The sequence below is a fragment of the Chelonia mydas genome, chromosome 3, assembly GCF_015237465.2.
Source record: "Chelonia mydas isolate rCheMyd1 chromosome 3, rCheMyd1.pri.v2, whole genome shotgun sequence".
In the NCBI taxonomy this organism is placed as follows: domain Eukaryota; kingdom Metazoa; phylum Chordata; order Testudines; family Cheloniidae; genus Chelonia; species Chelonia mydas.
The window spans coordinates 100,040,099-100,052,768 of NC_057851.1; the positions used below are offsets into that span (position 1 = coordinate 100,040,099).

At 40.4% G+C, this 12,670-nt stretch overlaps 1 protein-coding gene across 18 annotated transcripts in view; it reads right to left on the minus strand.

The window, feature by feature from the left end:
- The window catches only part of AHI1 (Abelson helper integration site 1), a 177,518-nt gene that overhangs the window by 144,426 nt on the left and 20,422 nt on the right, over positions 1 to 12,670 (minus strand). For 15 of the 18 annotated variants that reach the window (XM_037894837.2, XM_043542958.1, XM_037894829.2 and 12 more), the window contains 5 exons: positions 11,906 to 12,516; positions 10,957 to 11,141; positions 7,939 to 8,158; positions 6,844 to 7,036; positions 4,625 to 4,720 (listed from right to left, as the gene is read on the minus strand). In XM_037894837.2, coding sequence (XP_037750765.1) covers positions 4,625 to 4,720; positions 6,844 to 7,036; positions 7,939 to 8,158; positions 10,957 to 11,141; positions 11,906 to 12,516 — 1,305 coding nt within the window. Of the gene's footprint in view, positions 1 to 4,624; positions 4,721 to 6,843; positions 7,037 to 7,938; positions 8,161 to 10,956; positions 11,142 to 11,905; positions 12,517 to 12,670 lie in introns of all 18 variants that reach the window. The other 3 variants (XM_037894834.2, XM_043542962.1, XM_043542957.1) reach the window with 2 other exon arrangements.

Genomic DNA, 12,670 nt, shown 5'->3' on the forward strand with positions numbered 1-12,670 from the left:
GTCCTGCACTTAGGACGGAAGAATCCCATGCACCGCTACAGACTAGGGACCGAATGGCTTGGCAGCAGTTCTGCAGAAAAGGACCTAGGGGTTACAGTGGACGAGAAGCTGGATATGAGTCAACAGTGTGCCCTTGTTGCCAAGAAGGCCAATGGCATTTTGGGATGTATAAGTAGGAGCATTGCCAGCAGATCAAAGGATGTGATCATTCCCCTCTATTCGACATTGGTGAGGCCTCATCTGGAGTACTGTGTCCAGCTTTGGGCCCCACACTACAAGAAGGATGTGGAAAAATTGGAAAGAGTCTAGTGGAGGGCAACAAAAATGATTAGGGGACTGGAACACATGACTAATGAGGAGTGGCTGAGGGAAGTGGGATTGTTTAGTCTGCAGAAGAGAAGAATGAGGGGGGATTTGATAACTGCTTTCAACTACCTGAAAGGGGGTTCCAAAGAGGATGGATTTAGACTGTTCTCAGTGGTAGTAGATGACAGAACAAGGAGTAATGGTCTCAAATTGCAGTGGGGGAGGTTTAGGTTGGATATTAGGAAAAACTGTTTCACTAGGAGGGTGGTGAAACACTGGAATGCATTACCTAGGGAGGTGGTGGAATCTCCTTCCTTAGAAGTTTTTAAGGTCAGGCTTGACAAAGCCCTGGCTGGGATGATTTAGTTGGGGATTAGTCCTGCTTTGAGCAGGGGGTTGGACTAGATGATCTCCTGAGGTCCCTTCCAACCCTGATAGACTATGATTCTATGAACTCCTTCATAGATTTCTACCACAACTTCAACCACCACCACCCATCCATCAAACTCTCTCTAGAATACTCCATACCTGCATCTGCTTCCTGGATACCATGATGAGCTTCAGCAATGGAACCCTACAAACAACTTATATACAAGAAATTCACAGATCACCTTTACCACCCCAGGCACACTAAGAAATCTGTTATTTATATCCAGACACTCAGATACCACAGAATTTGCTCCAAAGAGAAAGTCCAGGATACACACCTAAAGATCCTTAAAACTGCCTTCACTAAACAAGGACACTCCTTCAGAGAAGTAGATCACATCATGGAAAGGGCCACCAGAATACTTGTGGAGAACCTGCTTCCATTCAGGAAAAAAAAAGAAAAGACAACCTACTGACTGCACACCCCTAGTGGTCACCTGTCACCCCACACTGGAACCCATACAGGGTATTATCAAATAATTACAACCCATATGTTATGCATATAAGAAGCACACAGAATCTTTTTCAAGGGGATAAGGCAATACGTCCCATTTATTGAGAGTACAATTTAAACATTAAAATCAGCACGTGCTTCCATTCACACACACACACACACCCCAAAAGGTTCTGCAGCTGGATCTTATAGTTACCAGTCCTTAGTGTTGCTCGGTCAGTTCCAGTGGCCAGCTGAAACTGCACACGAGGGAGGGGAGAAGCTGGAACTGGGTCTCTGTCGGAAGCATCTGAAGCTCTGATGTTGATGCAGAACAAACCCAGAGTCCCATAGGAATACACCCTTCTTTTACAGTAATAAGTTCCCATAAAAGTCTATGGACCTTGCTGTGTCACACCGGAGCTGTTAATCACGAGGTAGTCAAGGTTGCTGCCAATCAGCATTATTTTGGGTTGTTCCTGGGAGTATCCGCAGATGTTTCTTATCTCGTCCCTTTGGCTCCACTCTTTATCTTGTCCTTGGGGCGTATGCCTTTGCTTTAGGGTCGTCAGCCTGCCATCCGGGTGATTCTGATAATGCGGTTGGTGCCTCTTGACTTCTCCACTCCCCTCTTGACCATCCAGCCCATCAGTACTGGCACCTCATGTGTCTTCTCTGTTAGCATGCCATACATTCTTCACTCACACACAAAACAGTAAATAATTTCAAAAGAAAGAATTATAGCCATAACACTTCTATCCTTCTAAAAACAAACAATCATTAACACATAAAGCAAAGAATAAAACCAAAACAATTTCTTCTTACTAATTCAAAGCTAACAAAATAAGCAAAGTTTCCTCGAGACAATTTCTCCCCATTAGGCTTTTGGAGTGGATTTTATTAAAGATACAGCAGCTCCTGTGTCAATTAGAGTTAGCATAGGAGCATATCTACCCAGCTGGACATAAATACATGGTCGCCCCCCGGGATCCCAGGTGATTTTACCTATGAACCTCCAACTGCTGTGCTCCTACGTAATGTGGGGGTTCCCTATCCAGCAGGCCTCCCTCGTTGTCTTCTGGAGGAGGAGGGAAAGGAGAAGCATTGGGAGTTATGCTTGCTACCTCCTTCTGCTGCAATTGTAATTTAAGGGCCTCCCAGTCCATGCTTCATCCCACTTTTCCTGGCTCTCCCCAAGCTGCATTAGGGTCCGTCAGGCTAGCTGGGGAGCTTTGTCTTAATGGAGTTGTATTCCTTCTCCCCCTCTTGTTGGCACTGCTTAGTGCCCTCTGGGAGGTATCAGGGATCCGGGTATGACCACCCTCCTGGTCCCAAGTTACCCCGTCTGCAAGAGCAGCCTAGTGTGAAACCTCCACGGGGTTTTGATATCCCCTTGAAAAAGATTCCATGTGCTTCTTATAAGCATAACACATTTGATGGGGACCACACCCTGAAAGAAATCTTTCCCAGACCCATTCTTCTGGCCTTCAAACAATCCCCCAACCTTGCTAAGCTCATCATCAGAAGCAAGCTCCCCATAGACCAAAACACAAAACTCAAAGCAGCACCAGAACCTGCCAGAACAGATGCAAAACCCACAGACATGTCTCCATCACTACAATCATCAATACTCCCCACAATACAACTTTCAAGATTCACGGGTCCTACACATGCCTATCTCAAAGTGTGGTGTACCTCATCAAATGCACTAACAACAACAATCATGGGGGTAAAACCAGACAGACAATCTCTAAGCTCCTGAATAAACTCATACAGAAAAATGATAAGACAAAAACACCTTATCACCTCTGGATGAATACTTTTCACAAAGCCATCACTCCATATCTGATCTTTCAATACTTGTCCTCAAAGGAAACCTGCACAGCACCTTCAAAAGGTGAGCCTAGGAAATTAAATTCGTATCTCTAATAGACACCACAAACCATGGACTCAACAAGTTTCATAGTTCATTATGCCAAGTTGTAACACACCTCACTGCCTGCTAACCCGTAACTGACCACTTCATTTTAAGTGGTCTCCTACAATGTGTGAATCCCTTAACTATCTGTCGCAGCTTATATTTAGCTTAGACTCTCTGGTTACCTTCCCCAGACCTGAAGAACAGCTCTGTGAAACTCAAACCCTCCACCAACAGAAGCTGGTCCAATAAAATAGATCACCTCACCTACCTTGTCTTTCCCAAGAGAAAAAGGCATTCATTAATTTATTATAATTTTTCACAAGAAGTAGTTATGTAATATATTGTACTTGGGAAAGAATCCCTATTTGCAACATCACTTTCCTTTGCAACTCCTTTCCAAAGGGAAAAGTCAAAAAAAGATTTAGTTTTAATGTGGTTAAGACAAAATATTATATTTTTAATGTTATGAACAGTTGCACTGTCCATTGAGACTAATTGGATTTCTGCCACAAAGAGCAACTAGGTCCCTGCTCTTCCCCCCACTTTTTCCATGTCCCAGTGAAGGCGCTTCTACAGGCTTCTGGTGGAGGACAGAAGGTGCAGCAGAAGTAGCAACTCTCCCATCTTCCCCAAAGTGAAAAATTCATATCTGAGAGATGAAGTTAAGCCAATCTAAGCCTCTACATAGACACTACTATGTCAGAATTCTTCAATCGACCTGGTTGCCTAACCTCTCAAGGAGATGGATTTATTATAGTGACAGAAAACCCCTGTCACTGTAGCAAGTGTCTATGCTACTGCATTACAACGGGGCAGCTGCAAAGCCACAGGCATACCACTGTAGCGCCTGTAAACATCCCCAAGTAGCATAGCATGACTCAGGGTAAGAGAAAAATAAGTGAGCTCTGGAACTTATCCCTTCCATAAGTTAGTTTTTTGCCTACTAGGGGCAGGAGATAGACCACTGTTTGTCAGGATGATTCCCCTTTTGTAGGATTAAGGCGAGTCATGACAATTTCATTATTTCAAGGGGGGGGGACTCACAGTGCCCCCTCAATATCTGGATTTAACTAAAAGATCTACTAGAATTTTGAATAGCACTTAAACAGAAGACACTAACTGCTCTTGAGGTAGTACTTCTGGTCCCAGGTGTACAGAGAAGACACCCATGACATTTATCAATTGATTAGCCTTTATTCAGAAGCTTCTGTTTTTTCTGCTAAATGCTGCACTTGAAAAAGAAAATGTATTTTTTCATGCATTTTGTACATTTAGTTGAGAAATATCCATTTTCTTTATTGCCATACCTATTTTCTCTGTATATCTACATGATCTTTTAATAGCATGAGCGCTCTCTGTCAGAATCTGTCTCTATACCTGTGGTTTAAAATACTTCGTTTGTTTTAAAAAAGTTTCCCACCAAGTAATATGTTTCTTTGAAAAGCTGGCTTTGCCAATTTCTTTTAGATACTTTATGCAGGCTTTTTATTCTACTTTTGGTGGTTGTTTTTTTTGTATTTTTAAGTTCACAATACCTTTAGAAATGCCCAAGAGATTTTGTGAAAACCACTTTCCTGAATTTGCACTTCAGAGTTGGCTCTTGCTTCATCCATGCTTAAGAAATCAAGGATCTGCAGATATTAAATTAGAATATATACATACATTACCATTGAGAATGCACTTCTCTGAAGTAATAATTACTACTGACGGTATTTTAGATAGGATTCATGGATTTAAAATTCTCATTTTACTTAATATTATAAAAATATAATTTATGAACTATCCAGTGTCCATATCTACCACAAGTGATATTTAAACACACACACCACCACATCAGTGTTATGATCTTCAAGAACGTAAATCTCTTTTTTTTTTTTTTTTTACAAAGTTTCTTATTTCACATCAGTCTCTTTATATTTTTTATAAAAACTGGACAAAAGCAACTCTTCACAAACCCTTTATATGTCAAAAAGATCATTTTGGTATACAAATTCTCTTGATTTTCATGGTCTGCAACCAGAATCTCCTCATATCCGACCACTTCTGCAACTTTACATGGCATGCATGTAAAGAAGGCTAACAGCATTTTGGGCTGTATAAGTAGGAGCATTGCCAGCAGATCGAGGGATGTGATCATTCCCCTCTATTCGACATTGGTGAGGCCTCATCTGGAGTACTGTGTCCAGTTTTGGGCCCCACACTACAAGAAGGATGTGGAAAAATTGGAAAGAGTCCATCAGAGGGCAACAAAAACGATTAGAGGGATGGCACACATAATTTATGAGGAGAGATTGAGGGAACTGGGATATTTAGTCTGCAGAAGAGAATAATGAGGGGGGATTTGATAACTGCTTTCAACTACCTGAAAGGAGGTTCCAAAGAGGATGGATTTAGACCGTTCTCAGTGGTAGCAGATGATAGAACGAGGAGTAATGGTCTCAAGTTGCAGTGGGGGAGGTTTAGGTTGGATATTAGGAAAAACTTTTTCACCAGGAGGATGGTGAAGCACTGGAATGGGTTACCTAGAGAGGTGGTGGAATCTCCTTCCTTACAAGTTTTCAAGGTCAGGCTTGACAAAGCTCTGGCTGGGATGATTTAGCTGGGGATTGGTCCTGCTTTGAGCAGGGGGTTGGACTAGATGACCCCCTGAGGTCCCTCCCAACCCTGATATTCTATGATTCTATGCATAATATTAGAGTTACAATCGATCTTCAGATTTGTGCCTAAGTAATGCCAGTGAAAACAACAGAAACTGCGGGCTTTCATTTGACAAAGATTTTGTCTCAAACTTTAAAACTGTTTCCATGAAGAGCCTCTATACACTACTGGAATCACTTCTGTGATAAGCCACCAGGATCCTCTCTTAGTATTTTGAACGTATTTATTTTATGAAAATTGCAGACCATAAAGGAACATCTGGCACTGTTATTAGATTGCATATGCACAATGTATTTAGAAAAATATATGACAGGGGTATGAAAAAAATTATTGATTGTACTAGGTTTCCATTTCCACATTAACACTATATAAACTCTCTTGTATATAGCTGTCTATAAATACCGGCTACAGTTACGCTCAAAAACATGTTTGGAACATGCTTTACAATTTTTCCTATAAACAGGCTGAGGTAGTTATTGCTGTTTGAGTAATGATGAAGGAGAAACAGATGTCTACTTTTTTTTTTTATGGCAAACATGCAAAAAGTCTGTGGGCTACGTGTTGGCTAGCCTTGCTTATGTATACAAGTAGGAGGTGGCAGCACTAAGGGGGGCAGTCACTATCAGCCTCTGAACTGCTGGTGTTAGGAACCCAAAAAAAGGACAGTGACCCTACCCTATTCTTCTGTCAGCAAGAAGTGCCAGTGCAATGAGAGGAGGGTATGCTACACCCTTTTCAAAGGGTACCATAGCTCCCAGTCTGGCATGCCCCTTTTAGTCCTTTCTGGAAGCATTTTGATTGTGTCAATAAGACACGTTCGCCAAAGTATTTATTTATTACCCAGAACAGAATCCTGCTGAGGGAGGGATTTTCAAAACTCCTTAGTATTGGCCTAATTTTACTCCCATTGGCTTCAATGAGAGAACAGCTGGCCAATGCTGAGTGTTTTTTAAAATCTTCACCATAATATATATTGTCTTAAAAAAACTATGGTATTCCAGCAATATAACTGTAAATCATAAATAAAGTGCTGCCAGAAATACACAGTCAGAAAATTGCAACTTGAAAAATTTACTGTAAAATATTTCATCTGTACCTCAAAAAACAGGACTACTTTGGGGCTTTCTTCAGCATCTTGAAGAAAATAACTAAAACGTTCATTAAATATGATTTGTTCCTCCCATTCTGGAAGTGTTGATTTAAATTGTCGGAAATCATAAGGCTGGGTCATAATAGGAAGAATGTGCTCCACTCGCTCTTGTTCATAAAAAGATGAAACCGCCCGGCTGCTGTTTAAAAACAACCAAATGCAATTGTCAATATTTTTCAAAAAAGTAAGCAAAGAACAAAATACTATGACTACTTCAACTACTGTAAACAAAAATGTACAAGATATCCATTCTCTTTATTTTAGAAAGAATATTCAATAATCACTGCAGATCCTACTGCAACTGATGAAGTCCAGGGCAATAAGCATAGCTGGAGTTCCAAATCCCAAAAATCAAGCATTTTGATTGGGCCTGATCCATAGCCCATTGAAGCCAATACAAATCCCACTGACTTCAATGGGCTTTGAATCAGGCCCCTCATGGGAATAGGTAAGTGAAACAGAGCTGTAGCTCACGAAAGCTTATGCTCAAATAAATTGGTTAGTCTCTAAGGTGCCACAAGTACTCCTTTTCTTTTTGCGAATATAGACTAACACGACTGCTACACTGAAACCAGTAAGAAGAATGGAGAACTCACCTTCATTTCAATATTCTTATGGATGTTTTGCCAATAAGCAAAAAGAAATCTCTTATTCATGCCTCAATATGTTTGTTTGCTTATTCTCAATGAGGCTTCTAAAGATTCTGCCATCTCTCTCTTTGTTTTGGGAGAAGAGTCAATCAGTCACATTGCAAATGTGTGTGTCTGACCAGATACACTGCTAGTCTGATAATACATGTGCTCCAAATGTGAAAGAAAACAATGGCGCCATTCCTGCAAACACTTACACATGTACTTTATTTTAAGTATGCAAGTTGTGTGGGGATTTGCAGTGAATAAGACTATATTTATTCTTATAGTTAAACATGTATGTATATGCTTATTTAAGTAATTATTTCCAGCAGAAGCAGGCACATGAAGGTTGTTTTTTTTTTTTTTTTTTGGAGGGGGGGGGTGTGGGGAAAAAAATCAGTAAAATCACCTATGCTCTTTCTTGACATACAAACCAGTTTTCTGATCAATCACATGAATCTTGACCATGGGATGTGAAACCATGAGATCAGTTTTAAGTCTATCAGTTCGATGGATGTAAACCCCTAACACAAGGCTGTCATCAAAAGCAAGTTTGGATTGAGTACAAACTTCTGGACTGTTCATTTCCTGTATATTTTCTGCAGCAATTTCTGTGTTTTCTTCTAATACTAAAAGCAAAGAAACAAACAAACAAAAAGATCTTTAAGCAGAGATTAGTGACAAATTATAAGGATTAAAAATCTATTACATTTTCACAGCAAACTTTACATTCAGCTCATATTTAGTTCTGTTTTTTATGCAATAGAGTATCATAATAAAGTCAGTGGATTTACAGCATTATACATATGTTTGTCTATATGCATATATATTAACACAAGCATTCTCTACCACTGATTATTATCAAATAAAAATTAATGAACCACAACTCTTGCTCTTGATTTGCATCAGCTCTTCCCTGAGACATCAATATACATGTAGCCAGCTACACTAATAAACGACAGTATGTATGCCTGTTGTCTTTTATGATTTCAATAGCTACACAATATGCTGTTGAATGGTTATATAATGTGATTAAAAATACCTTACTATCCAAATTGCAAGACTAGCACAAGATCATTTAGCACAATTAGCTGAATCCCCTAGACTATAATAGGCACTTATGGCTTTGCACCCATCTAATTTTCCACGAATTCAGCCCAAAACTAGGAACAGAAAATATGCCATATGCCTCCTTAGCTATTTTATAGTATTATAATGGCACAGGAGCACCACTACAGTTAAGGCTGCATTGAATCATTTGTTTAAAGGTTGACCTTTCTAAGTCCTCTAGAGCAGCAGTTCTTAAACTGTGGGTCAGGACCTCAAAGTGGGTCTCAATCCTGTTTTAACGGGGTTGTGAGGACTGGCTTAGACTTGCTGGGGCCCGGAGCCAAAGCTGGAGCCCGAGGGCTTCAACCCCAGGTGATGGGGCTCAGGTTACAGGCCCCCTGCGTGAGGCTGAAGCCCTTGGGCTTCAGCTTTGGCTCCCCCTTACCAGGGTGGTGGGGGTTGGGCTTTGGCCGCCCCTGCCCCAGGGCAGCAGGGCTTGGTGGCGGGGGGAGCGCACAGGCTTCAGTCCCCCCTCCTGGAGGCATGTAGTTAATTTTTGTCATCAGAAGGGAGTCATGTGCAATGAAGTTTGAGAACCCCTGCTCTAGATTGAACATGCTTAGTCGGATTTCTTTGAAATTTGGTGTGCCTCATGTGGGTGCGTGGTAGAGTTAGTGATCCAAATTTGGGATCATTTGAGACAGGGATTCTGGAGATGTATGCTCTGGGAAAAATAGCCTTTTTAAAAAAAATTTCTAGGTGGGTATTTCTTTTTCGCAGAGCTAGAGATTAAACTATTGATGTCATGCAGAGCAAAATGGTCTCAATCTGTTCAGTTTTACCCAAAGCAGTGCACAGCACCCACTAAATCTTTGGGGGACCCAAACGGAGAACAGCATTTAAGAAAAATGTACATTTTTTACACTGCGCATGCACCAATACAGAAAAACAGCTAGAGGTTTTCCAGTCCCACCATTTCACATGCTTTGAAGCTCAATTCTTGTAAATGGTCTAACATCTGAATAGCTAATCAGACTATTTTTAAATTGATTATGCCTTACAAGGTGCAGGGTAATGGTAGAGACCACATTTGGGGTCATTTGAAGGGAGTGGCTCCTGAGTTACAGGCCCTCCCAAGAAACTGGTTTCCTTTTGCTGCCTTGTACTGTTAAACTGAGAGACAATTATGACTGGATGAACCACAGACCTCATTGAGACCCATGGCTGTGAACTCACACTTCAGTTTAACATAACTGAGGATATATTAATCACAAGCCCCTACCTAAGACAAAAGGAGTTTTAGATTGAGGAGCTGGAGGTTGCTACAATTTGTGAGAGTCATGGGTGTCAAAATTATTTTGAGGGAATGTAATTAAAGTCTACAGGGCGGGGAGAGAGATGACGTGTGAATACTTCCTGGGAGGGGCATTAGGGGATGGAGGAGTGGGAGACTGGGGGAGAGATTTGGAGATTGGGTTTAGGGCTGTAGTGAGGGAAAAAGGGCCATAGTGATGGATGGTAGGGGAGGCAAGAGAGGCTGGAGGCTCAGGTAAAGCCAACCCCTACAACGGCCTCAGCTCTGTCAGTGCAGCCCAAACCTCTGGAACTCAAGCCCTCTGCATCCCACTGCTCTGCCGGTGCACCCAAATCCCCTTGCACCTCCCAGTTCTGCCAGTGTACACCAACCTTCCTGCACCCCAACCTGCCTGTACCCCACCACTGTCATCAGTGCACCCCAACCTCCCTGCACCTACCAGTTCTGCCAGTGCACCCCAACCCCCCTGTATCCCAACACTATTCCACTGTAACATAGTTGTCCTTCACTCCAAGCACAGAAGGTAAGTCAAGTTATAGGAGGGAGAAAATAACAGCAACAGAAACATTTGTAAACCAGGGACTGAAGACATCAGGGAGTTGCACTGCAGTGGGGAGGCGTAGGTACAATAGTGGAGAGGGGAATGTAGTGAATAGGTCAGGGACATGGTTTAGATAGAATCCTGTGGGTGAGAACGAATGGAGGTAAAGAGCTTGTACATTTCAGAAACTGTGGGGGTGGCAGAGTAAAGATGTGTGTGTTAATGGGACGTAATGGGCATTACTGAAAGAGGGCAGAGTTAAGATTACATGGGCAACCTTAACTGTGCATTTCCTGGTTTTCAGAAATTTGAGTTTTGCTTAACGCAATACTCTGCAACGAGATGACATACCACCAAGCAACATTAACTCTGAGTTAACAGTTTTTTGCTACTGAATATTTTTATAATATTCTAAGCCACCTGTGTCTCATTGATAGGAACAAGCAACAGCAAAGGAACTTAGCAGCAGCAAAGTCTTCCAATATGAAAAACTTTGACTATAATATTTTGATTACAAAAACCTTTTTTAGATTTCTTTTTTGCTTTCTTTATTTTAGGTTTCAGTTTTTCCACATCTTCCTCCTCCTTGTGTTCCTCTGTGTTCATTTCATCTTTAAAGTACGATACAAGCAGTCTTCCTGATGACTTCTTTTTTCTGGTATCATCTTCCACTGGGTTATGCTGTAGTTCAGCGAGGGACATTGCACTGTAACGCAACACACATCACTGTCAGCAAATACGTGCTATTTCTGTTAATGCATTAAAAAGACTCTTCCTGTTTCTCGAATTCATTAGCTCTCCATCTTCAAAATCCTATCAAAAATATAATTTTGTCTTGTTTAGCTATTACAGTGATAACAGTGGCACACATTCTTGAATGGTCTATCCTTAATTTCTCTCTCCATTTTATTATCCTAAGTCTTACCTTCTAAAATATTTTCATGTGGGGATTTGCACATGAGTAGTCCTGTGACTACTCATGTGCATAAATTTAAACAAGATCTTTGCAGGATCAGAGCCACAGTTCACATGAAATAAAATATACTAAAGAATGATGCATTCTGTTAGCTGAGTGGATAAGTAGTTTTGACTTGAGACAATATTTCATAAATGCCGAATTTTAATCAGGCTTGACCCAAAGGCCACACAGTCAAGGAGTGGGGTCCTCAGTGAAGAATTGGCAGATTACATGTAGTATTGCAACATTTAAAAAAATGCATTCAATTTTGTAAGTTCTTACAAATTAGTAAGGATCCTGGCAACATTTTTAGATATAATGTGGTAGAAGAGTTATTTGTGTATATAGGGGAAGAGGTTCCCTCCCCCCAACATAAAATCATCTGGCTCGTTCACAGTTAAAAACAAAACAAAAAAACCTTGCAGATCTATCACAGGATTCTTTCCCCATCTTAAAAATCAAACAGTTTGTTTAAGATGTATACATGCACAGATTACAATTTACCACTATACCTTGTTTCAGCTTCAGATGCAACTGGCACTTCTTTCTTCTTTTTCTTCTTCTTGCCCACTTCATTGTTCAATACAACTTTTTGGCTTTGAACACTGGAGGTGAATTCAGACATCTGTTCTGTAAGTTTTTTTCTTATTTTCTCCTTAATTGCATTTGCCTCATCCTCAGCCACTTGCAGCTGATAGGCTTGAATTAGCTGTTCTTCCTCTTCTAATTCAGTTACATCTCTCACTTCATTCAAGGTACTTTTTATCTTGTTGTTACCTTTTTGACGAGATGCATCTGTTTGTGATTTACTTTTTGTTTTTTTCTTTGGAAAATCAGTAATCTGTTTTTCAAAACTCTCCAATTTAGTTTCATATACATTTTCCTCCTCATTCAATTGTTCTTGTAACACTGCTTTCTTTTTCTTCTTGTTAGACTTTGGTTGCTTGTTTTCTTCTCCACTAACAACATCATTGTTTATTTTTTCTGCAACTGAGGCTTTGTCTCTTAGTTTGTTTTTTGTAAACCGGGGGCTCTTTTCCTCAGGATTATAAGTGTTGTTTATAATTACCTCATCATTTCCACTTTCTTTAGCTAGATCAAGATTATTTCTAAAGGTGTCAAGCTTGAAATAAAAACACAGAACATAATTTTAAGTATAAATCATATGCAATGTTACATTAATAAAAATAGCTCAGTACATTATCAGTTTACACTATTTGGTGAAATATAAAAATTAAATTAGTCATCTAATCATTGTTTTGTTTAAACCTAGCAAG